Source organism: the organism of the source record quoted next, unplaced genomic scaffold (genome assembly GCF_019419815.1).
Source record: "Pyrus x bretschneideri cultivar Hongxiangsu unplaced genomic scaffold, Pyrus_bretschneideri_v1 Contig28, whole genome shotgun sequence".
Taxonomy (NCBI): domain Eukaryota; kingdom Viridiplantae; phylum Streptophyta; class Magnoliopsida; order Rosales; family Rosaceae; genus Pyrus; species Pyrus x bretschneideri.
In genome coordinates, this window is record NW_025999590.1 from 4,815,400 (window position 1) to 4,842,299 (window position 26,900).

At 35.4% G+C, this 26,900-nt stretch overlaps 2 protein-coding genes across 3 annotated transcripts; both read right to left on the reverse strand.

Moving 5' to 3' along the window:
* Positions 1 to 5,179: 5,179 nt before the first annotated feature.
* Positions 5,180 to 9,458, reverse strand: LOC125479195 (transcription factor E2FC). 2 transcript variants are annotated; one of them, XM_048588275.1, is made up of 13 exons: positions 8,971 to 9,458; positions 8,069 to 8,309; positions 7,820 to 7,905; positions 7,614 to 7,702; positions 7,479 to 7,533; positions 7,305 to 7,357; positions 7,168 to 7,218; positions 7,027 to 7,075; positions 6,858 to 6,923; positions 6,706 to 6,782; positions 6,361 to 6,568; positions 6,201 to 6,258; positions 5,180 to 6,003 (listed from the first exon to the last, which is right to left on the reverse strand). In XM_048588275.1, the coding sequence occupies exons 1-13, from the start codon at positions 9,217 to 9,219 to the stop codon at positions 5,996 to 5,998; spliced, it is 1,290 nt and encodes a 429-aa protein (XP_048444232.1). In that variant the 5' UTR covers positions 9,220 to 9,458; the 3' UTR covers positions 5,180 to 5,995. The 2 variants fall into 2 exon arrangements, with proteins under 2 accessions (XP_048444232.1, XP_048444231.1); XM_048588274.1 differs by having other exon boundaries at positions 5,180 to 6,258.
* Positions 9,459 to 10,461: 1,003 nt separating this feature from the next.
* Positions 10,462 to 14,037, reverse strand: LOC103927873 (tRNA (adenine(58)-N(1))-methyltransferase non-catalytic subunit trm6). Its single transcript, XM_048588193.1, has 13 exons — positions 13,718 to 14,037; positions 13,502 to 13,629; positions 13,281 to 13,401; positions 13,114 to 13,195; positions 12,965 to 13,035; positions 12,711 to 12,752; positions 12,486 to 12,610; positions 12,192 to 12,285; positions 11,980 to 12,082; positions 11,724 to 11,902; positions 11,542 to 11,647; positions 11,341 to 11,427; positions 10,462 to 10,795 (listed from the first exon to the last, which is right to left on the reverse strand). The coding sequence occupies exons 1-13, from the start codon at positions 13,846 to 13,848 to the stop codon at positions 10,709 to 10,711; spliced, it is 1,356 nt and encodes a 451-aa protein (XP_048444150.1). The 5' UTR covers positions 13,849 to 14,037; the 3' UTR covers positions 10,462 to 10,708.
* Between the last annotated feature and the right edge of the window lie 12,863 nt (positions 14,038 to 26,900).

Here is a 26,900-nt window from a genome sequence, read left to right on the forward strand (position 1 = left end):
TCATTGATTTTATCTATTTAATGAATATTTTAATATATTTTTAACTTCGAAAGTGACCAAAATTATTAATCTTCAACAACACAGCGATCAAATTGGCTAAATAAAAAAACATAGTGAATGATAAAATCCTCTTAGGGCTGTAGAGAATTGGAAAAGGTAGAACAAAATGCAAGCTTGGAATAAAAGAGAAGCTTGACAGTTAACTCGATAGTAATAATTTCATTCAAATCAGACTTGTCCTCCAGCATCTCAAGTACAAGTTATTTATACAACAAAAGGAACATAAACTAGTACAAGTTATTAGCCTTCTTAATCTTGGAATCTGATGGGTTTTGTAACAACCCTCCTAAGACGTTCCTTGGCAATAGAATGCTTATTAGAAACCATGAGGTTAGGAATGTCCAAGAGCAAGACTTTGACTTTAATTCTATGTGTGACTCCTCAGATGATCCTTCATCAGTGAACAAAATAAATTTTGACTTATAACATAGTGACCAAAAATTCCTATAACCCTTTTATTAATTAGAGACCATGAGGTTAGGATTTTTATTTTGCTTGAGCTATTTTCTAATTTGATTTAAATTAGAAAGAGTACAATTCGAACTTAACTGTAAACGAGATACCACAATACTAAGTTAAATAAGTATCAATTTTGTCATTTATATGAGTCAAACATAAAAGATATTCTTTACGAATGAAGAAGAAAGTTAATAATTTATGAGATCGATCAACGAGACGGTGGGTATAGTGTAATAGAGTTGGTAGCTAGACTAGAGGCTAGCTTGGTAAGGCTCTCTGACAGAGGAGTTGGGCTATCTGATATAATGTAATAGAGTATAGTGTTGTAATTATCACCTCGATCATTGTCTTGACTTTTCATCCACTTTTTAATAAACTATTTAATTACAAGTTTGCCCATTTGTAAAATGACTAATAAAGACCTTAAAAGATGTATAATAATAATAGATTGGACGCGGTTCTAAGTCCCACCCTCTTCTTGCTTTATCTTTTAAAAAAAATGAAAGGGTTGAGCAGGATTCTGACTCCCACCCTCTTTTTACTTTATCTTTTTTAAAAAATAAAACAGTTGGGCGTAATTATTTTGTTAAATAAACAGGTTGAGCACGATTCTAACTCTGCCCTCTGTTTAGAAACATTTATCTACCTTTAAACTCTAGCTCATATTTCCATCTTTTTTCATTCAGAGAAAACAAAAAAATTGAACTTAGAAGATGACGTTTTCATTGAAGAGATAGAAGACAATGTTTTCATGGAAGAGGTACACGATGTTTCCATTGACTAAGTAGAGGATAACGTTTTCATTGAAAATGTAAGAAAATCATGTTCAAATCATATATATTTTTCTAAGAGACAAGTTTATAATTTTAGATAATATATTAGAGATTATTTTAGGAATATCAATGGGTGCAGAAGTAACATTTTAATTTTCTAAATTTTGTTAATAGACGAGATCATAATATAATTAAAAAAATAAGATATTGAGATGAATCTAGCAGTTTTCACGAGTAAAAGGTTGTGCTCCCTTAACCCTTTTGGCTGTTTCCAAAAAGAAGCAAGAGATATCATTTAATTTTAATCCAACAAATAATTTAAAGTTAAAAAGTGCAAATGATAAATGAGATTCGAGTCTACCGCGGCCATCGAGTGTCCATTTACACGTCAATTCCATCATTCATTTTACAAGAGCAGAAAAAAAGGGACTTGTTGGTAATTGTGTTACAGGTATTAAAGTAAAAATTACACCAAAGAGGACAAGGGTGTTTCCTTTGTGTTTTTGTCAACCACAAGGAAGCCAAAAGAACCCTCACCTACAAAGAATAGAGAGAATTGTAGTAATTGTTCTTTAATTTTAATTCAATTAGAGTAATAATCATGTTGAGAATGAATTTTACATTGATGGGAGGGGAGACTTTGCATGTGCTTTGCTTATAAGTAAGTTGGACTACTCCCCAAATTGCCAATTGATTTTATGAGGGAACTCCAACTCTCTTCATGGTACTAGAGCAGGTCATTTAACTAAAAATATTTGACCAATGGTCTCTTAACTCATTAAAACGCGTATTTATGGTATTTTTCGTCAACTCTGTTAGAAATTCCGATGAAATGAGTCGCATACCACGAATGTGAGGGTGAATCAAGGAGCAAATATGAAAATCAAATGAGAAAATTGTAGAAATTGTTCCTCAACTTTAACCCAATTGGAGAAATTGTCCGTCAACATTAACCAAATTGGAGCAATGGTCCCTCGATTTTAACCCAATTGTAGCAATTGTTCTTCCAACATGACTCATTTTGACGGATTTTATGATGGAGTTGACGAAATGGATTATAGCTGCATGTTTTGGTGAATTAAGTGACCAACGGTCACAGATTTTTGGTTAAGGGACCATTGCTCCAATTGGATTAAAGTAGAGGGACCATTGCTACAATTTTCTCCAAAAGAATATGAGGAGAAAGACTTCACAGTACTGGCACGCTCTCATCGTGGTATGTCGTGTCAACGATATATTGTAATGTGTAAATTTACTTTTACATAATATTGATTGTTAACACCTAGGAATACACTAAGAAGACTCTCTCAAACGTTGGACTATCCATTAACTCTCTGTCACTTTATGATTTTGGCACAATGTTTCATAATGTTAGCATGAAAATTGACATTAAACTGTAAGGTGACAGAAATTCTATGAAGAGTTCCACTTTAAAAGAATCTCCTTAGCATTTCTCTAACACAAAACACTACGTTAAAACTATACTCGTATCATCAAAGTTGTTTTGCATCATTAGAGACAGAAAGGGAGAGGCATGTAGAAAGTGGGGAAGGTTTTCGAAGCCTTGGATTCCACATTTCTCGTAAATAAAATTATAGCTAGTAGAAGCAGTTGGATCGAGTGGTGGTCCAAATAATCCTATGGCATTCCATTTTATGGGACAATCGTCCCCTCCCCTCCCCTGGCTTCTTCTTCCCCTCATGTGCCTGTAATTATTTATGTTTGTTTGTTGGCATGTCTTTCTCATACCTTTTACCCTTTACCCTTTACCCCCACCCATTTTTTCTTTCTTTACTTCTTTTGCTTATTTTATTGTCCTTTTCATAAACCTTCAAATGCTCTCTATTTCTCTTGATGCATTTTTGCTCATCACTTTATTTATTACTATTAGATTAATTTAAATTTTAAGATTTGTGTCTATTTACTGCATAGATTTCGAAATGTAAACTTATTCAACAATATTAAATAGGATGGTCAGCGTCACCGTTATTTAAGAGTGGTGAGCAAAAATACTCTCTATTTTTCTCTGCTCTTTTCCTTTTTTGGTACAAGACATACCCAGAATCTCCCTTATAATTCTATCCAATGTGGGAAAATTTGAAGTGGACTTACTGTAGCAATTCTTTACGTATATTTTGGGCATAACCGAGTTGGTTAGAGTCAAGAATAGTGTGTTCTTATAATTTGTGAAACTATACATGCTTTTGGGAAGGGGATTTGGTCAAAAAAAAAATTTGACCAAAGATAATTGAAGTCACTTGATAATTGTTATCACCACCCACCTACTTTGTTGTATGCATTATTTGGGAAGAAGGGATGGGCAAACGGTTAATCTCTACCATCAATTACTCTCTTTGATAATAATAAGTGCAACTCCACTGCTGGTTTTTAGTGTTTTCCATTCAAAGAAATTAATTCATGGCGGTTCTCATATAAAATGGCGAAATTTTATTATGCTTCAGTTTTGTGTATGATATGTACCAGATGAATGTAAAGTTGAATGTACAATCAAAGATACAACAGCCAAACCAACAAGGATTTGTTGAGTTGGTAAAATCGTTCTCTTCGCTAGATCATGACATAGGTTTCAGTTTCACTGCAGTAATCCTTCTTGACAAGTTATTTGTAAAAACTATAAAAAAAAACTAAGACCCACTCTGTAAGTCTTCAAAAGACTTGTGGTGTACCCTGACCCTAAAATATGGTAGCCTCCCATCTCCCTTGACTTATTGTTACCAAAAAAAATAAAATTACAACAACTAAAAATTTAACAACTAAGGTCTTTAATATGCACTATTTACCGGTGCATACTAAAAAATTTCGTACAACGAACTCAATCCGTTGGTCTTACAGTACATAATTTGACTCATGAATCGTGAGAGAGAGGAGAAAATGATCAACATTGTGGTCTAAACATGTGTAACCTAAGTTCCACCAAATCTGATTGTGATTTGCGAGTACGTAGCCAATTGAAATCCTCCTGGTGATTCTTCAATCACGTCTGTTTATCGTACATCGTGCGATCATAAATTATTGTAAATTTTTTTATTTAAAAGTGAATATAAACAATACCTGATAAAAACTGACCGCACGATATACGATGAACGAATGTGATTAAAAGATCCTCGAAATCTTTTTAAAAAGAATCCGGCGAGAATCCTCTCTCATTGAAATCCTACTTTAACTGATGGTATTAGTATTAAAATCCGTCGTAGATAAGAACTAAGAAGTTAGGTAAAATTGTGGTGGCTTTTCTTAAATAAACGACTTGCAGTGACAGCATATCCAACTCTAGCTGCTATGTCGTACATTACAAATCCTTTTAAATCATGTCAAGGAAGGCTTGTGGTTGGATTACAGATTCAATAACAACCCCACAAATACCTCCCTCATGTAATATGCCACCACCTACTAATTTTATAAAACGCATAACCGTAGATCAAACCATCTGACCACATGACATACATGAACAAGATAGTAACTATACTATTAGTATTATTGATTCTTCGATTACGTAACTGTTTGATATCGTATCGACATGCTCATACATAAAAGCCTACGTTGAAAGAATATCACGACATGACATCATCTTGTTGCGTTATCTAATCAACCAACGGGTCAACCAAACGAGTACGATCTAAATGGAACTGATACACCATCACAGTTGCAAGTCAACCCAAACTTGGGTTGACTAGGCTAGCTGAATATGAGCTTCTACCAAATCTGGGCCTTCGAATTCCAAATATTCTACATTGGAGCCCAGGTAGACGAGCCTAACTGTTGTGAATCATTCAAGCTGAAACGTGGGGAAGGTAGCTTCAAAAAACACTGTATTTCTCTACTTTTTTTTTTTTTTTAATGAAAAAAAGATTAGACGAGATTAGCTCTACACTAATGATAACGTGCGAGGCACGTATTTCTCATTGACTTTGATTATGCATAAAGCTAATTCAGATACTGCTGCAAAATCATTGGGAAAAAAAGGAAATTTCTAATTAATTTAGCAACTTCTATCCAATGTGTAATGTTTATGATCAGGTAGTAGGATGTCTTCCCCTTCGGCCTTGCCTTCCTCGGCTTATTGTTGAATCCGATGACACCACCCGACATTATTCCCAACGCTTGTTATTGTTTGCTTTCACCAGATCGTAGGTTTAAGCCTCCCCTCCAACGAACAAAGATTCCCAACTATCACGCGACCGGAGCTCCAAAGTGCATACAACTTCCTTCCTTCATTATGTAATGTTATCATTGGTCGTCCATCTATAGAAAGCAATCCTCATCTGCATCTCTGAACACGGAAACTTGATCTAGAAAAACTTCATCAAAACCGCTGTAACTGCCATATCGTTTTATCTATCCCTCGACAAAGTTGATAAGCTATGGTTCGACCAAAACTCGTCATTCCTCAGCCTTCAGATGACACATATAGGCTGCCTAAATGGTCAGGCAGCCATCTAATTGGCATCCTTGCCCTACATTGTCTAAACTTTCCAGCAGTAACTATAGATTATACTAAAACAATAGAAAGTTCTAACTACACATTTGTATAGCAAAACATGAAAAGAATATGGTATCCCTCACGTCGTCTGGAACAATCAACTACCTGATTCCCATTTACACTACGGTCAATGTTCATTGCCCAACGCTGCGCTACTCTTCTTAGAACGGTCTTGAAGGAGGTTTTTGCTTTGGATCCGGGCCTAATTCGCTGTAGGTTCCAATAAAGAAAGTCTTTAGTTAATTCCCTGTAAGCCTACATGGCTACATCTTATCCAAATCTGATTTGGATTCATATCCGTTACATAAATGCTCCATTCCCTTTTTTACAAGGAGAGGTGGAAGATGCAGACCTTGGCGACTAATTCTAAAAGATTCGGGGCAAAAGAGAGGGAGGAAGTTGCTTACCCCATAGATCTGTAAGGCTAACATCAGGTTCTGATCTAAACCAATAATCATCATTGGCCTGCAAAAATTATCATTCACAAATCAGTTAATTAGGTTAACTATGACCGATGATAGATACATACTAAGCACACTTCAGAAGCTACATGGAAGAAAAACTTGCATCGAAATGTGAAGGAATAATCTTCTGAATCCCAGAAGATGCCTCTGAGCTTGGTAAGCTGAGAGTTTCAGAAGTATTTTTCTCGCCCTGATGACATGAAGATATCCCTCCATGTTCTGCATTGCAATAGTCACTACGATTGCAAGAAGATGAACCTGCTAATTTTGCTTTCTTGAAAGCAATACTCTCGAGTTGACATTGGTATTTGCTACAAATATTGAGAATAAACGTTACACACTGAAGTGCAAAAACGTAACCTATGCATGTAATTCGGAAATAAATTCTGTGACATATGTTCATGACCATCCATATAGCTTAGCCTATGCAGGGAAGAGAAATTAATACCTCAAGAGATACACATCTATAGGTCCTATCGTGCTTTTGACAATCATCCTAAACTGCCTTTGTTGAAAAGAAATATCCTGATCAAACAAAAACTGAGTTAGCTATTAATGCTATCCCAAAATTCACAAACCACGTCCGTCGAAGGTACCCACCTCATCAGGATCTACAACTTCAATATAACTAGCTTGAGGAGCTTTTATTGCAATAAGGGTTTGATTCTGCGACAACAAAAGCAGTAAGAAAACAGTGAGATTCATGAACAGGTAGAAAAATAAAGCGCTAAGTAATTAAAGTTTTTAAGTTTCACAGGAAAAAACTGACCTGGAAGCAATGAAGACTTGAAATATCTTCCTCCGTCAAAAATGAGTACCTAAAATGTAGATGTTAGCAGATTATAAAGTATTAAAAAGATAAAAAGATGTAGCGTTGATGCAAGGACAGACAACGGGATTGAGACTATACTTTTTATACTTTTCATCTTGCTCCAGGGCCCTTAGAAGCTCTTGCTTTTCCCTGAAAAAATGACGTCTTGATAGCTCAACATACAAGAGAGATCAGAAAACATCTCAAAGCGTCTGTTTAAATTCTAAAGATCCAACCTTATAGCATCATCAAGCCTGCATTCCTCCTCATATAGACTTTCAACTTCATCCTGAAAGAAAACCAAGAGTTCTGCGTTGTTAGATCAAATCATGCATAGAAAGTATCAAACAAAGGGAATGAGCAAGAAGTTGACTAATGAACACGATCCAAGTGATTATAATTGAAAGCACCTTTAGTCTAGAAACATGATCATCCAGCTCGCATGGTGTCGGCCCATCATATCCCCTGTCATTAAAGTGCACTGGTCAGATCAATCCATACATAGAAAGTATCAAACAAAGGGAAGCAAAGATTGATAAAATTACTTCCAACGTATGTGATTCTTTGAAGTTTTCTCTACCAAATTTATTCCTTCAAGAACGTTTGTAATATCATATATCCTCCTCTTTTGAACCTGTAATAACCAATATGGTATAAACAATAACACAAGGAAGATTTGATATGTTATTACCCAGACATGAGACATAACACCAAGTGCTTGTTAAAATGATACCAAAGACATTTGATATACCTCCAACACCTCTGCTGTTCTATTCAAATCAAGGGTTCTATCCTTGGCCTCGTAAATTAGCTTGATAAATTTCTTGGTTAACAAGCCTGCAAACAACATATTACATCCCTTATTAGCCTTGAGCTACACAGACAGGGAGAACGTCAATACTCAACAGCACATACTGAATGAATGCCTGTAATAAGTGTTCGAAGTGGGCGCATAGTTAGAGGGATAGCTCCAAATTATTTCTTTTTAATCTCAACTTACCTAAAGAGTTGTCAAAACGGCAACCAATAGCTTGAGCTGGACCCAGACCATTACAGAAGTCCGCAGTTGATCTTTGAGTCCCAACTTTGGTATGCTTAGGAACTTTTAGTTTACCATTATGCTTTGCACCTGTGAAGGACTGTGGTAGAGGTAAAATACCCTTCATTACCTTGCTTGGCCCAGCAGCAGCTTCTTGCCCACCAATCTGAGCGTCGTTATCTATTTCCTGTTTTGGTCTCAACTGCAGTAATTATTGTATATTAGAGATGTGGAAAAAGAATACACGAGAAGGCTAAAAGTATGCTATGAAAGATTTGCACAACATTTGCACAACACAACCATAAAATGAACAGAAATCGCATTCAGACACACCGGCAAGTGTACTCAACGACGATAGTCATGCATACTTTAACTAACAGCGACATTCTCAAGTCATTTAACTAAACAGATACATTGCGATTGTATAAGTTGTGCAATTTTATAGTTCATATCATTGACATTGTAAAGAATGTTACTGTCAGTTGCTCACGCGTTTATGGCAATTTATTACGGTAAAAAAAAAGGGAAAAAAATCTCTGTAAATCACAATAAAGAAGCCGATTGCGCAGTTAATGAGGGCAGACAGAATGGCCAATCGAACATTTAAATTAAAAAGGAAAAATCAAGTCGCCATCCAATAAAATCCACGACTAATTATCAGCAAGAACTAAATAAACAATTAAGAAGCAGTAAAATCCTCTAAACCTTTCAAATACAATAAATCCGAAACCGAGTCTTTGAAAACGAAGAAAACGAAGAAAACAATGACGGTGATCATTCCTCACAGAATCAATAACAAACACAAAAGTAATTCAAGAAATCTCAATAAAAAAAAGACGGCGCCGATGACCAGAAACACTCACCGAAAGCTTAGCCAAAGCGGAACGGGCGTCGGCGGTGACGAGAGAAGCAGAAGCGTCGCCGGAGAGGCGGCGGCGGTCGGAGCCGCGGGAAGGAGCGAGAGCGGGAAACGACTGTGGGTGGAGACACTGGGAGGGAGGCAAAGGCGAGTACTGGTAGCTCATATGGCTCTGAATCTGGGAGTGCGAGCGGAGGAGCTGGAACTGGAATTGCAACGGCCGGAGGAGGCGATTGGGATCCTCTGTCTCCATGGCGGAGGAGGGAGCGGAAGAATTTTGAAGAGGAGGTAGGGTTTTCGTTTGCTAGTTTTGCGAATTTAATTAACTCTTAAATTTGTGAGTGTTTAAGTTTTAATGGGAAGAAGGAAGCCCAACGCGAATGGAACTCGAAACGCGAGGAGAGAGAGGAAGCGGCGTCGGTAAGTGACACAACAGCGGGAAACGTATGCGGGTGAGTTTCGAATGCGCTCGCCCCGCCTTTCTGCTGTCACCCTGACAAAATATTGTATTTGTAAGCGGTGGGCAACCTTTGGTTGTTTGGGCCTTCTTATTCATCATGGGCTTGGGCTTTTTCTTCAATATATAAATACTAGCAGATGCCCACCTGAAATGTGTGCGGGAACAATTTTGTTTTATGTTGTTTTTTTATTAAAGAGCGTGATTATTTTTTAAAATTCTAAAAAACAAATCGGTTATGAAAAATGGAACAGAACAATAATGGGGGAAGAGATCTGGTCTGGATCATCTCTCCCATCAAAGGTCCAGATCAAGTGATACAGGCCGTTGAAATTTGATCAAACAGTTACAATTGTTAAAATTTTTAGAGAGTTTCCTATTTGTAACTATTAGATCAAATTGAAAGATCCGGACTGAATATCTTCCCCAATGGGGCAATTACATCTGACTTGGGCATATTATTTTATTTTTAAATAGGACATGATATGCTTACATGACTGTGAGGTTAGGGTAAAAAACATCAAACTTTTATGTTACATATAACTACTAAATTGCCCTCTTGTTTTTGCTTTTTACTCAGTTTTGATGAGAATTGAAATGGTAATTTCATGAAGAGTTCTATTAATAGATAATTTAGATATACCCTGTTAAAAAATAGTTCCTTACCATGAGCAATTCGGCTAAAAATTTATTTTATAAAAATAATAATAATAATTTATACTACGAACTCTCTTTTTCAATTAATTTTTTTATACATAATTAAAAAAAATATTAAAAAAAGAAATTATGGACATCAAAATAATTTCACATGCCTTTTTCCTATTAATAGAACTCTTTGTCAACTAAAAAACAAATAGAAATACCATTATACCCATCCAAGCAAAATTAAGAGAGAATAATATTTTCCGGAAATTGTTATTGGCACTCCAAACTTTCTATATATAGAAAGAAAAATACACTTGTAAGGAGTGTATAATGAAATTTTTAGAGTGTCAATAACACTTCCCTATTTTCCGATAGAAACTTTAAAATCCGGAATTGCAAGAAGAAATGGAGCACCACTATCATTCTCGTTAGTCCCAACAAATTGCCATAGAAATACACATAAGCCACAACCCACAGAACACAGATTGCAAATCCTGCAAGGAAAAAATTTGCAGTAATTGCAGGTTTACAGATAAACAGAAGACGAAAAGCTAGTGTACATTTTGCACGCAGTGGTTTCGCCCACGAACATCCATATAACAAGTAATCGCAACTCAGCCGTGTGATTTTCTTCTTCAAATCAGGTTGGTGAAATCTTGGTCCCGCTGAGAATGTACCCGCCGAATCCATTCATCTGCATGCATGGATGCGTTCTTGATGGTAGTACCTGAAACAATTATTCACAATCAGTCTCTAGAACGCATCAAATAAAGGTGTATAATCTTACAGAAACATTACACCGGGAATTAAGAATGGACCTGCCACAACGGCACAAGAAAAATTAGCATTCCAACGTGGCGTTCGTACTGAAATCATCAGATTAACACTCAAGTTGAGCTAGGCCACTTTCTCAACATTTCCAACGTACATCCTTAGAAATAATTCTCCGGCATACATGTTTACGCTGGAGATGACAGATGCAGGCCGTAACCTCACCCTATGGGCAATCTTATCTTAAATATTTTATTCAACTTCTTGTCCAAATTTAAATTTTGATTGGCAGATCTCTCTCTCACACACACACACACACACACACATGCATGTAGACAAATTGTATGCATTAAAATAACTCACACAGAATCTCTGTTTTCAGATTCATTTAACCTACACAAGTTTCAAAAACTGGAGTTCTGATGGCAAACGACGTTAAAATATATAGAGATCTTTAGAACTCGCAGACCAGATCAGATACATAAATAAGACCAAACCAACCTGATATTCGCGTAACCAAGGTTCTGAAATTTGCATGCCAATCGCCATTTTCCCCGTTTGTAGATTGTGCATGCATGTTGCAAGAGGCTGCATATTCAAGAGTACAACAGTGTTAGTTTAATCGTCTACAAAATTTGAAGATACTGAATTCGAATAGGAAAACTACTAATCTGGTATGATCAAGCATTTGAAGCTAAAAACCTGCAGATACTGATGAAAAATAGCAAAAGGAGCAGAATTTGACATAAGTGGCAAGATCTCTTTAACTAAGGCCCAAGCATCCAGCTCCGGTGCTGCTATTATTAAACTGCAAAAAGAATGCAGAACTATCAACCAGATGCTACTTTCAACTAGTAAAATAAACACGCAGCAACAATATTTACCTAGAGAAACCATTCTCTTTCCACGAGCTGATGATTTCCTGTGGTGCTTTTTCTCCCAATTTTGCTGGTTTGGACATTTTAATTACTGGAGAACTAGTAGACACAGGCATAGGATCTGATATCACACTTTCAGATGTAAGAGATGCTTCTTCCATGCTAACTGCTGAAGAAATTTGGTCCTGAAAATAGAGTACCCAAAACAATTACGAAACTGCAAGACAACGAAATCTGCAAACAAAAATGAAGCGCCACTCACATTTGACTGAATTTCCATATTACCAGACTCCGCTTCCTGAGTTGCTGGTTTTTCAATTCCGTTTTGGACAGATAATAGGTCCGCAAGAGGAGACCTCACAATCCTGTATAAGCAACATAAATACAAAAATATCTCAAAAGTTGGTTACTTAAGGAGTGTAAAATTTCATCTAACTACATTTCCCATGAAAAGTAACTCAAGGGCAGATGTACCTCTTGCAAAATTCATCTCCAAAGTTGAATATCCTCGCTATATCCATAGAATAAGGCGACCCACTAAGATATGTATTGCAGACATAGCCCGTACCTGTGAAACATACAGAAGCATTAAAAATGCGAAATGTCATAAACAATGTTGCAATTGCAATCACACAAAGTAGCCATAACAAACCGATTCCATTTTAATTGGATATAATTCACTTCAGTTTCACTACTTCACCACCCATGACTCTGTAAATTAAAAAACTCAAAGCAGCAAATAGTAAAGGGAACTTGGGGAGAGCAGACCTCCTAAACGCTCTGCCACAGCACCAGTTAGAAGTCCTCCAACCATATCCACTACGAGGACATCAGAATTTGCAGAAACATTAGCCATGGAAAGCAGAAGAGACAATGTGTCCATTCGCAAGAATCTGAACCAAAGGCAAACATATGATACATAAATTCTGAGCAAATAACATGAAAAAGTAGTTTACCAAAATAGAGGAAAACTCATAACTGGCTAGTCCTTACCCAATTTTATTCGGATATTTCTTTAAGTACGCCTCACATATACTGAGAGAAACAGTAAAGAACAACAAGTGAGTAAAAAGAATATGAGATTCGGAAATTATAGATGCACATTCATAACAGCAGCCAAAAAATTGCTAATTGTGGAGACATCATGACGTTTCATGCATATAATTAAATCATTTCGTAAAGTTCTTGCTGATAGAACAGCAATATGACTTCAAAATAAAGCTCCTGCTTCAGAAATAAGAGGTAACCTTCTAGTGAATGGGCGCCTCATAAGTACAACGGGAGCATATTTCTTTTGCTTCTTAAGCCTATATTTCTCCTGCAGACAACAGAACGACAGGAAATCAGACCACCTTCTCATATGAACACAAAGTAGTACTCGAACGATCTACATTACCTGTGAGAAAACAGTTTTCTTCTCAAACGTCGCACTGTTTGCAATGAGAGCTTCAACTATTTCATCACCCGTTGCACCCTGTCTGCATTTATCATTGTATTAGTCCACCAAAAATGTACAAAAGGAGCCCAAAATACAAACTAAATCTCTGATTAATTTGTTCTCACTGTCGCATTGCGTTAATGTCTTCTCCGGTTAGGCTCTGCGCTTTATTGTTATCGACTAATGCTCGATTATCTCTAAACTCATCAATTGATTGACCATCACCTTTTTCTTGAACATTATTAACTGAATAAACAGGCAAATATCAAGCAAAATAACACAATGTCATTATCCCAAATTCCACATTAACACAAAATTTCGAACAAATTAAAGTTAAAAACCAAACCTTCCGTGGACGGAGTGTACCGGGCCAAATACGGGCCTTCGGCTCCATTTTCGACCCGAAAGAAAGAGCCGAAGGGGCAGCCAATCAAAGGCTGCAGAGAGCAATTCTTATTCCCAATTTTCAATTTCCTGCACATCCATTCCGCATTCAACTGTAAGAACTCTCAACAACTCTAAAAAAAGGCAAAAATTTGACTGAGAGAGAAATACTACTTACGCTCCGGCGGAGAGGCGGGCGAAAACCAGACGGTCGCCGTCGTTGATGTCGAGCAAGACGGAGCAACCGTCCCAGGTGGACCTAGGGTTTTCAGATGAATCGATTTGGGGCTTACTTTCAGAAATCTCCATTCTTTTGTATCTTTTACTGAATTTTGAAGTGAAGCAGTAAGCACAACTACAAGCTTAAAACCCCAACGCTCTGAGTCTCTGACAGTTAGCTTAGCTAGGGTTTTAGTTCACAGTTCGGCGATGCGGACGACGACGCTTCCTTTTCTTCCAACGACGACGGTTTTTTCGGGTATGGTGAGGCCCGCGAGAATTAGAGATTCGAACATTTCGCGGGTGTAGCGGTGGGTAGTTTGGGCCCAACAATCTGGAACCAGCAGATTATCTGTTAATAGAATTAGTGGGCCGAGACTCCAGCCCGACGTAAAGTAACGTAAGAAGAAAAAAAACTTCAATAAAAAAAGCAAATAAATAAATAAATGAAATAGAAAAGGATACGATCAGTATGGAACTACCGATTATTTGGAATATTTGTCGCTAGCATGTTAGCAACATTTTTCAGTAAGAATCGCTATCTTCATACCGAATCCTTCTTTTCAATTTTTTATTTTTAGTTTTTTATTTTTTTTTCGCTTATGTTTGTTTTATTTCTCTTACCATAAAAACAAACTATCAAACTCACATTCTTCAAAATATATTTTTCCATGCAAAATCTATTATAATACATATTTACAACGATTTAAAACCTAAATTTAAAAATATTTGAATTTAATAGTGGTTACTCAAATAAAGTAACGTACAGAGAAAAAACTCAAAGGAAAAAACAAAAAAGCAGAAAATAAATAAAAAAATTGGAATTGGGACAGATCGGTACCATGCTTTTCCTCGCCCAATCGTATTTAAAACCATTCAATCTATTAATTTTCACTTTCACCTCACCGTGAAGTTTTGAAAATTAACGTAAGACTTTCCATTGAGATTCTTGAGGATAAAACCCTATTTTTGGGTCTCACTACTATATTTTTCACTTTTTATTTTTTGGCTCAAATATTCTACTAAATAAATATTTGTTGTTCAATACATCGTAAATCCACTTCCACATTTCTTACAAAGTTTTCCATTATGGTCGTGGAAAATATTTCGCGACAATAAAAAATTTGCATCTTTGACAAAAAAACGTGGGTTGCTCACGTTTTTAGTCCGTTTTGCAAATTTGTACATAAATCATAGTCCAATCTATTTCTTTTCACCTTTGCCTCACCATGAGGTTTTGAAAATTAAGGTAAGACGTTCTGTGGAACCCGATTTTAATAATGTTTCAGGCCTCACAACTACATTTTTCACTTTTTTTTTTTTTTTTTTTTTTTGCTTTTGCCGTTAAATATTCTACTAAATAGACATTTATTTCTCAAAAATCATAAAACCGCTTCAAAATGCGTTATAAATTTTCTTTAATGCTCACAGAAAATATTTCACAAAAATAAAAACTTCGCATTTTTGACAAAAAAACGTGGGTTAACACTTACGGTTTTTAGTTGGCTTTTACAAACTCGTATATAAATCATCGTTCAAACTATTTATTTTCACCTTCGACTCACTGTGAAGTTTGAAAATTAAAGTAATACTTTCCGTTAATATTGTTGAGGGTGAAACCCATTCGACAATGTTTTGGACTTGACTACTATATTTTTCACTAATTTATTTAGTTTTCGATGTAAATAGTCTACAAAATATACATTTGTTGCTCAATAAATCACAAATCCACTTCCAAATGAATTATACAATTTTCCTTAATGCTCACGGAAAATATTTCGCAAAAATAAAAAATTTGCATTTTTGACAAAAAAACACAGTTTTTTGTCGATTTTTACAAATTCGTACATAACTCGTCGGTCAAACTATTTATTTTCATATTCGCCTCAACGTGAAGTTTGAAAATTAAAGTAATACTTTCCATTAATATTCTTGGGGGTGGAACCCTATTTTAATCATTTTTTGGCCTCACTACTATATTTTTCACTTATTTTTTTTTATTTTTCGACTTAAATAGTCTATTAAATACACATTTGTTACTTAATAAATTGGAAATCCGCTTTCAGATGCCTTATAAAATATTCCTTAAAGATCACATAAAATATTTCGTGAAAAAAAAAATTGCATTTTGACAAAAAACGTGGGTTAACACTCACGATTTTTAGTCAGTTTTTACAAATTCGTATATAAATTGTTGTTCAAACAATTTATTTTCACATTTGCCTCACCGTCAAGTTTAAAAATTAAAGTACTACTTTCCGTTAATATTCTAGAGGGTGGAACCCAATTTTCACAATGTTTTGGGCTTCACTACTAAATGTTTCACTTATTTTTCTAGTTTTCGAATTAAATAGTCTACTAAATATACATTTGTTGCTCAGTAGATCGTAAATGTCACATCCCGGCCCAGGCGGGACGACTTCCCGGGCCCGACTCCACTACCGTAGCACGATATTGTCCGCTTTAGGCTTACCATTCCCTCACGGTTTTGTTTTTGGGAACTCACGAGCAACTTCCCAGTGGGTCACCCATCATGGGATTGCTCTAGCCCCCTTCTCGCTTAACTTCGGAGTTCCTACGGAACCCGAAGCTAGTGAGCTCCCAAAAGGCCTCGTGCTAGGTAAGGATGGGATATACATATAAGGATCACTCCCCTAGGCGATGTGGGATGTCACAGTAAATCTACTTCCAAATGCCTTATAAATTTTCCTTAATGCTCATAAAATATTTCACGAAAACAAAAAAAATTTCATTTTTGAAAAAAAAAACATGGGTTAACACACATGATTTTTTTAATTCGTACATAATTCGTCGTTCAAACTATTTATTTTCACCCTCACCTCACTATGAAGTTTGAAATTAAAATAATACTTTCCGTTAATATTCTTGAGGGTGGAACCCTATTTTAAAAATGTTTTAGGCCTCACTACTATATTTTTCACTTATTGTTTTAGTTTTCGACTTAAATACTCTACTAAATATATATTTGTTGCTCAATAAATCACAAATCTGCTTTCAAATGCCTTATAAAATTTTACTTAATGCTCACTGAAAATATTTTGCGTAAATAAAAAATTTGCATTTTTAACAAAAAAACGTTGGTTAAGACTCACGGTTTTTAGTCAATTTCTACAAATTCGTGCATAACTCATTGTTCAAACTATTTATTTTCACATTCGCCTCACCATGAAGTTTGAAAATTAAAGTAATACTTTCTCTTAATATTCTTGAGGGTGGAACCCAATTTTAACAATGTTTTGGGCCTCACTACTATATTTTCCCTTATTTTTTTAGTTTTTGACTTTAAAAAGTCTACTAAATATACATTTCTAGCTCAAGAAATCATATATCTGCTTTCATATGCCTTATAAAATTTTCCTTAATGCTCACAAAAAATATTTTGCGAAAAAAAAAAATTGCATTTTTTACAAAAAACGTGGGTTAACACTCATGGTTTTTAGTCAGTTTTTACAATTTCGTATATAAATCGCCGTTCAAACTATTTCTTTTCACCTTCACCTCACCGTGATGTTTGAAAATTAGAGTAATACTTTCCGTTATATTCTTGAGGGTGGAAGCCCATTTTAACAATGTTTTGGGCCTCAATACTATATTTTCACTGTTTTTTTTTGTTTGTTTTTTACTTAAATAGTCTACTAAATATACATTTGTTGCTCAATAAATCGTAAATCCGCTTCCAACTACCTTATAAATTTTCCTTAATGCTTACTGAAAAATATTTCATAAAAATAAAATATTTTCATTTTTGACAAAAAGCGTGGATTTAACACTCATGGTTTTTAGTGGGTTTTTACAAATTTGTACATAAATCATCGTTCAAACTATTTATTTTTTCCTTTGCCTAATCGTGAAGATTGAAAATTATAGTAATACTTTTGTTATATTCTTGAGGGTGGAACCCCATTTTATAACAATGTTTTGGGCTTCACTACTACACGTTTCACTCAATTTTTTAGTTTTCAACCTAAATAGTCTCCTAAATATGCACAATAAATCGTAAATCTGCTTCTAAATGTCTTATAAATTTTCCTTAATGCTCATGGAAAATATTTCGCGAAAAAAAAATTTGCATTTTGACAAAAAAGTGGGTTAACACTCATGATTTTTACTCGGTTTTTACAAATTCGTACATAAATCGTTGTTCAAACTCTTTATTTTCACCTTCACCTCACAATGAAGTTTGAAAATTACTATAATACTTTCCGTTAATATAGTTGAGGGTGGACCCTATTTTAACAATGTCTTAGGCCTCACTACTATATTTTTCACTTAGTTTTTTAGTTTTCGACTTAAATAGTCTACTAAATATACATTTGTTGCTCAATAAATCGTAAATCCGCTGCCAACTGCCTTGTAAATTTTCCTTAATGCTGACGGAAAATATTTCATGAAAATAAAAAGTTTGCATTTTTGACAAAAAAAACGTGTGTTAGCACTCAAGGTTTTTAGTCAGTTTCCACAAATTCGTACATAAATCATCCTTAAAACTATTTATTTTCACATTCACCTTATTGTGAAATTTGAAAATTATAGTAATATTTTTTGTTATATTCTTGATGGTGGAACCCCATTTTAACAATGTTTTGGGCCTTAGTACTATATTTTTCTCTCATTTGTTTGTTTTCGATTTAAATAGTCTACTAAATATACGGTTGTTGCTCAATAAATCGCAAAACCACTTCCAAATGCCTTATAAATTTTGCTTAATGCTCACAAAAGATATTTTGCAAAAATAAAAAAAATTACATTTTTGACAAAAAAATGTGGGTTAACACTCACAGTTTTTAGTCGAGTTTTACAAATTCGTACATAAATTGTCGTTCAAACTATTTATTTTCACCTTCGTCTCACCGTGAAGTTTGAAAAATAAAGTAATACTTTCCGTTAATATTCTGGGGGGAGGAACCCAATTTTAACAATGTTTTGGGCCTCACTACTGTCACATCCCGGCCCGGGCGGCACCACTTCCCGGGGCCGCTCCACCACCGTAGCACGATATTGTCCGCTTTGGGCCCCGACCACGCCCTCACGGTTTTATTTCTGGGAACTCACACGAGAACTTCCCGATGGGTCACCCATCCTGGGAATGCTCTCGCGCGCTACTCGCTTAACTTCGGAGTTCCTACGGAACCCGAAGCCAGTGAGTTCCCAAAAGGCCTCGTGCTAGGTAGAGATGGGAATATACATTTAAGGATCGCTCCTCTGGGCGATGTGGGATGTTACACTACTATATTTTTCACTTAATTTTTTAGTTTTCGCCTTAAATAGTCTACTAAATATCCATTTGTTGCAATAAATCGTAAATCCATTTCCAATTGCCTTATAAAATTTTCCTTAATGCTCATGGAAAATATTTCAAAAAAAAAAAAAAAATTTGCATTTTTTTTTACAAAAAACGTGGGTTAACACTCACATTTTTTAGTTGATTTTTACAAATTCGGACATAAATCGTCGTTCAAACTATTTATTTTTACCTTTACCTAATCGTGAAGTTTGAAAATTATAGTAATACTTCTTGTTATATTCTTGAGGGTGGAACCCCATTTTAACAATGTTTTGGGCCTCACTACTACACTTTTTGCTCATTTTTTTAGTTTTCGACTTAAATAGTCTACTAAATATGCACAATAAATCGTAAATCCGCTTCTAAAGGTCTTATAAATTTTCCTTAATGCTCATGGAAAATATTTCATGAAAATAAAAAAAAATTCATTTTTGACAAAAAAAGTGGGTTAACACCCACGATTTTTACAAATTTGTACATAAATTGTTATTCAAACTCTTTATTTTCACATTCGCCTCACTGTGAAGTTGGAAAATTAAAATAATACTTTCCGTTAATATTGTTGAGGGTGGAACCCCATTTTAACAATATTTTAGGCCTCACCACTATATTTTTCACATATTTTTTTAGTTTTGGACTTAAATAGTCTTCTAAATATCCATTTGTTGCTTAATAAATTGTAAATACGCTTCCAAATGCCTTATAAAATTTCCTCAATGCTCCCAAAAAAATTTTTGCATTTTTGACAAAAAAACGTGGGTTAACACCCACAGTTTTTAGTCAGTTTTTACAAATTCGTACATAAATCGTCGGTCAAACTATTTCTTTTCAACTTTGCCTCCCTGTGATGTTTGAAAATTATAGTAATACTTTCCGTTATATTCTTGAGGGTGCAACCCAATTTTAACAATATTTTGGGCCTTACTACTATATTTTTCACTTTTTTTTTTTGACTTAAATAGTCTACTAAATACACATTTGTTGCTCAAAAAATCTGAAGTTCACTTCTAGCTGCCTTATAAATTTTCCTTAATGCTCATGAAAAATATTTCGCTAAAATAAAAAATTTACATTTTTTGACAAAAAAGTGGGTTAACACTCATGTCACATCCCGGCCCGAGGCGGATCACTTCCCCGGCCCGCTCCACCACCGTAGCACGATATTGTCCGCTTTGGGCTTACCATTCCTTCACGGTTTTGTTTTTGGGAACTCACAAGCAACTTCCCAATGGGTTACCACTCATGGGATTGCTCTAGCCCCTTTCTCGCTTAACTTCGGAGTTCCTACGGAACTCGAAGCCAGTGAGCTCCCAAAAAGCCTCGTGCTAGGTAGGGATAGAAATATACATATAAGGATCACTTCCCTGAGCGATGTGGGATGTCACAATCCACCCCCCTTAGGGGCCCGACGTCCTCGTCGGCACACACGCGACCAGGGTTAGGCTCTGATACCAAATTGTCATATCCCCGCTCGGGACGGATCACTTGCCCAGCCCACTCCACCACCGTAGCACGATATTGTCCACTTTGGGCTTACCATTCCCCCACGGTTTTGTTTTTGGGAACTCACAAGCAACTTCCCAGTGGGTTACCCATCATGGGATTGCTCTAGCCCCCTTCTCGCTTAACTTCGGAGTTCCTACGGAACCCGAAGCCAGTGAGCTCCCAAAAGGCCTCGTGCTAGGTAAGGATGGGAATATACATATAAGGTTCACTTCCCTGGGCGATGTGGGATGTCACAACTCACGTTTTTTTGTCAATTTTTAAAATTCATACATAAATCGTCGTTCAAACTCTTTATTTTCACCTTCGCCTCACTGTGAAGTTTGAAAATTAAAGTAATACTTTTTTGTTAATATTGTTAAGGGCGGAACCCCATCCAATCCAATAATGACATATGATGAAAAATAAAGAATGCATAAGAGCAAGTCCACCGAGAGCCATTAGGTTGGCACCAGCAACCTTTTTGGCCCGGCACTTAGCTAATTTGCTCCAGCCCAGCCTAATAGGCTGGCACCCAAGCCAGTCCATAGGCGGGCTCAAAATGTGTTGAGCTAGAGACCAGCCTACATGATGTCAGGATGACGTCTTGATATGAAATCTTTTTTTTTTATTTTTTTTTTATGCCAGGTCTCAACAAAGGTCTGTCCGCCGGAGATGTTGGGCTCGATTGCGATTGTTTATCTGCGGCGGTAACAGACGATGGGCTGTCACAGTCTCTGCCACCACCCTTTACTGATCTTCTAACCTGCTAGAATTTCCAATCCGAAGGCAAAGATAACAACAAGGGTGGAGCCGGAATCGAAGGCATGAGCTGGTGGTGGTATAATGGCGAAGAGCATGGTGGCGGTGATGATGATGAAGGTGGCGGTGGTAAGGGAGGAGAAGGGTTGTTTCGTCATAGAAAAAAGTGGGGATTGACGGCATGGGTGGTGGGTTAGCGTGCTCTGGTATGCTTCATTGGAGGAGCATTTTTTGGGAGTTTAGAAACTGTAAAGTCAGAAATTAAAAATCAAATTATTAATTTTTATTATTTTGTAATAAAAAATAATAAAATTTTACTAAAATTGACTAGGCTATTTAGTTTTAGGAGTGGAGATGCATTTGGTCTATTACTGTTTATTTGGGTCTATCACTGTTCACTGAGTGGATTAAATAAATAGGGTGTTGGCGCATATTTTTAGGGGTGGACTTGCTCTAAGGGTGGCATCAGCGCAATTCATTTTACCTTTCACATATATTTATTTTTTTTGTTAAATTCTATTATTTGATCATTTTGCGATTTATTTGATTATACGGACAAAAATTAAGAGACCCATGCAAAATTGATGAAGAATGATTAGGAATGGGATTAGCTATCCCCTAGTTGATCTGATTCCTCATTTTTTTTTTATTAGATTTTGTATGAAATAATAAACACATGAGAAATCGGAGATATTCAACAATCATAGGTTTCAAGTCACAAGTTATAGATTAGGGAGTACGATTCTCTCCCCTTCTATTCTCATTCCCTTTCCTCTTCTCTTTTCACACATTGTTTTTGTCTTATTGTCTCTAAAAAAAAAAAATCAATATAAGATGTTGAAGTAGCTTAACTATGATCGTTCAAATAAGAGGAAAGAAAAAGAAAGAAAAATTAGGATAGAAGGGGAGAGAATCCTCTCCCATAGATTAGATATATAAACTCGATAAGCACATAATAAAAGAAAGAAAAAGCTCCTAATTTTAATTTCTGTACAGTGTTGAAAATTTGACAAGATTGATTTAAACGAATAATTGTCTCATGTATTATGAATTTTACATTAGTGTGATTATCTAATCAAGTCAAGAATCTCACCTAACCCGTACTGCCTCCCCAACACCACCGCCACTCTATTTCACTTTCTAAAACGTTGCGAATGTCAAAGAATGAGTCTCATGATTATAGAAGGATGAACTTAGTAAGTTAGGCTACTATTTATATTGCCAATTAGTTTTATGGTGAAATCTGAATTTTCTTCATGGTATCAGGGTAAGTTATTCTACGTGTGAAGCCAAACGGCCACATCACCTCGTTGTATTGTCTACATGTTAGGCTTGAAAATTCGTTACACATAAGGGAACTTGAATGGGCTTAATAAATAAATTGAGTTACTTTCTATATTGTCAATTAATTTTATAGCGAAACCTTAACTTTCTTTGTGTAATACAAGCACAAGTACATTCCCCATCCTTCGTGCGACACACCCTGATTCCATTCAAAATTTTGCTTGCAAACAGACGACGTACTGGCTCGCATAGTATAAGTAATATATATATATATATATATATATATATATATATATATATATATATATATATGAGAGAGGCACATGGCCTTAATTACAAGACAGCCATATCGAAGTAGTTGACATGTAGCATAGGTCAAGAATATATATAGAATGGAAAACTATACGTATATCTATAGGGTACAATAAGAAAATACGAGGCACATGCCTGCCTTCACTCGTGGAGATATTGCTGGCAATAAACTCTGTGATGAACTTGTACATATAACATTTTCAATGAGGATCGACATTGTCCATGCATGCAGTTTCTGAAGATAATATAAACACTGAGAAAACAAATTTGCTATCAAATGAACTCTGATTAATGATAAATTTTGTAGGTTAAAATGATCCACCACCAATATCACCGATATTGTCTCAACTTAAGCAACTATTACTAGGTGTTAAATTTTATCACAAAATACATCAAACATTAATTATATATTATTTTATCATATGACTGATGTGAAATCTTATTTTCAAACAAATAATGATTTAGGTTTAAAAGAACAATGTACGTAATAGCTAGCTATTAGCTAAGTCCAGCACTAGTACTTTAATTAAATCTGATTAATTATTTTTCGTAATTAATCCTCGTAATATATATAATATGTATGGGTGAAATTTTTTTAATATTATGTCGAGTACGGGTGAGATATGCAGAAGGGTTTGGTTCCCTGAGTTGGAGACCGACGCCACTTTTAAACGCTACTTATCTTAAGGCAGTGGTTGGCCAGAACCAATCTCATTTCTAACTGCTCCCAATATAATGCCCAATTTTCTCTTTAATTTTTCTAATAATTATTGGACATATATATGTATTAGTATTACCACATGCGTGGGGAGCTAGAGCAGCTAACTTAACTGGACTCTGTTCCATGCATATGACTGGCCTTCCGTCTTTCCTGAATGATGTTCAAATTCACAAGTTCCCTTAATATTTACCCGGATTATTTGTTTAGGGTTTCTCTATTGCGATCTGATCGACTTCTCCTTTCATGTGTCGCCGTGTTTAAGTGTGGTCTAAACACGACGGATGATACATACGAGTTTATTTGTGATGGATGGATACATCGATCATACATGCAAAATGCATACGATTTTCATACGTAGCTAGGAATCTGAAAAAAGTAACGTAGAGGACGAGCTGCATGCGACATATTGATCTTGTACTGGTATGTAGTGGATCAGTGGGGTTCTTCTTCCATCGATCAGGCAACATGTGAAAGCAGAGTTTGAAGGTTTATTTGCATGTGGCTTGTTAATTTCAGAGAGGTCCCTGAAATGGATGTATCATATGTGAAAGTAGGAGACATGAGAAGGTGGAATGGAGTTATATATAGAATTGGAGTGAATCTGGTACTACAATCCAAGTAGTAGTTTCCTATTCTTTCTCCATGTTTTATGTGGTGAAGGATGTCTCGTCGGCTTCATGCACTTTTCCTTTTTCTTCCTTTCCGATTCTGGACCCATTTGATCATTATATATATACACAAATTAACGGAAATTTCCGCAGCTTTAGGGACAGTGTCTCCCCAGGCCCTCATCCAAAGGGAAAATAGAAATGATGACTCTCAAAAATGGGATTCTCTGTCATCTCATCTTTTAACATTAATTTTCGTACTAATATTATTAAACGTTATGCCAAAAACAAAAGATGACGGAGGGTCCTTGGAGAGTCCCATTTTTTGAGAGAATCTACTAAGTATTTCTCAAAATGAAACTACACGTGTTTAAAACTATCTCACTCAGTACTAAAGTTTGGTGGTATTCCTCTTCACTTGTAAGTGAGAGGTCTTAGGTTCGAATAACGTGGATGGCGAATTCGATACCAAATTAGGTTGCTCATTGTGTGAGTTCCGAACTCCTCCTCCTCCTAGTATAAAATATATCATTGTACTAAAAAAAAATAAGAATTTTATTAGTGACTAATGGAGGGCAAATTATAGGTAAAACAGTCATACATACCCATCACCACTTGTAAACGAATTAATTGTACACGTTTCATGCTTCACAAATCTCGTATTGAGAAATTTTTGTCAGGTTTTTTTCATTCATAATTTTCTGTTATTGATTCCTCGTCCAGTAAGAAGAACTTCGGCCAAAATAAATTGAAGGTTAGGTAACAAACTACGTCCCTCTCTTTTGCTTAGTTAAATGGTTAGTGAGGCTCGGAAGCAAGCAAGACTGCACGGTTCTACATTCTGTTTAGGTTAACTCAAATTAAATGTGTAACATCGGTTTGATAGATTCTTACATACAATCAGAGATATTCATCCTCTGTATCTCACTCTTCTCTTATAGCTGAGATAAGTTCTATATACAAGTTTCTCTCACCATACGCATGTGGATAGTTTCAACTTTTTCAATCCAAAAATGGCCCATCCAAATTGAATCCTCTCAGGATTTCTGTGTCTGGAGCTTAAGGACTAGGAGATTCAGACCGTTAAAGAGAGAGATTTGAATTCTTAGTTTGTGTTAAATGAATCAGTTGAATAGGCTAATAGTGGCTACATGATTTCAAATGAGTGATCTAATTCTCTTGATTCTTGAGCTACGAACACAAAGATCCGAAAATGATCTCTATTCGGCCCATCCAAACAAAACTTTAAACTTTCAGTGCAAATGAAGTTGAAGAACGTGAGTTGAAGAAGAGAATAAACAAAAGACCAAGAAAGCACAAGAGAAAGGCTCCAATAAGACAGCATACAAGCACATATGATCTCCAAATCCACGACAAGCCGACTAACCACATCGCACATGAACAAGTATTTTATCCTTCTTTGCTTCTTCTGGCCCACCGCATTCAAGTACCCCTCAATCAACCGTTGATTGAGTCGACTTAATGACAAGGTTAACCTCCTTATGCTTCAAAGGTTCTACTTCTTTGTACATAAGACAAACATAGTAGGTAATCAGAAAAAGAAGATAAAAATGTTTTATTACCCAAAAAGGCACTGATATTGATCCTCCATTCTTCGGTACATACCACAAATCGGAGCACAGTAGAATTTTCTCAACATAAAACTAATTAGAAACAAAAAATCATTGATATTTTATCTAATAAAGGTGCATCCTACCATTGTATGTGGCACCACTTACATTAGAGAGAGTGTGTAACCTCACAAGTCTCACATACAATAGTGGCATACAATTCTATAAAACTATGTGTTAACAAGAATGTCAGTTTTGAGCGTCTGAATAATAATATTTCTTTTTACAAGATAATATCTTATTTATACTAATTTACCATTATAAAGATTTGAACTCGATGTAAAAGTTTTGATCAATTGTCCTAAATTATGAGTAACATTTATATGAATCATGTCATGCAGTGTTACCATTTCACTTAAATTATAATGTGAATCTTTTTATTAATATATCTTAAAAATAAAATATATCTATTGTATCATCTACCTATATTAAACTCACAAAAATTATAACGCCAAGTGACCGTGTTGTAGTTGTTATTGCATAGGGTGAACCGCATGAATTATCACCATGATGAAAATTAGGCCCCTGAATTATTTTTGGATAAAATAAGTCCCTTAATTCATACTGCTAATTTCATCCCTAATATTATATAAAAGCTAGTTTATCCAATTTTTTGTCAACTTAAGTCACATGACACATTTTAAAGGGCATCGTCTTGTCTTGCCTATGAGCTCTTAACGTTGCATATAATTTATGAATCTAAAGTCTAATTTACCCTGAAGGTTAACTTCATACACTATATCTTTGAAAAAAGTAGTCCTTAAACTATGAAAATTTATTAGTTTACCTTTTAAAGTGTGTCACATACAAATCACATGACTTAAATTGAAGAAAAATTGAATAGAATTGCTTCAAATCTAATATTAGGATGTAATTAGCAGATTTTATTAGTTTAAAGACTAATTATTTTGAAAAAAAAAAATTTAAAATTTTAACTTTCACTCAGATAATAATTTAATTAGAGACTAAATCAGCAGTTTACATGCTGCATATATAGAAAAGTTTGCCCAAACCCTCAGATGCGCTTTTGCGTTTAG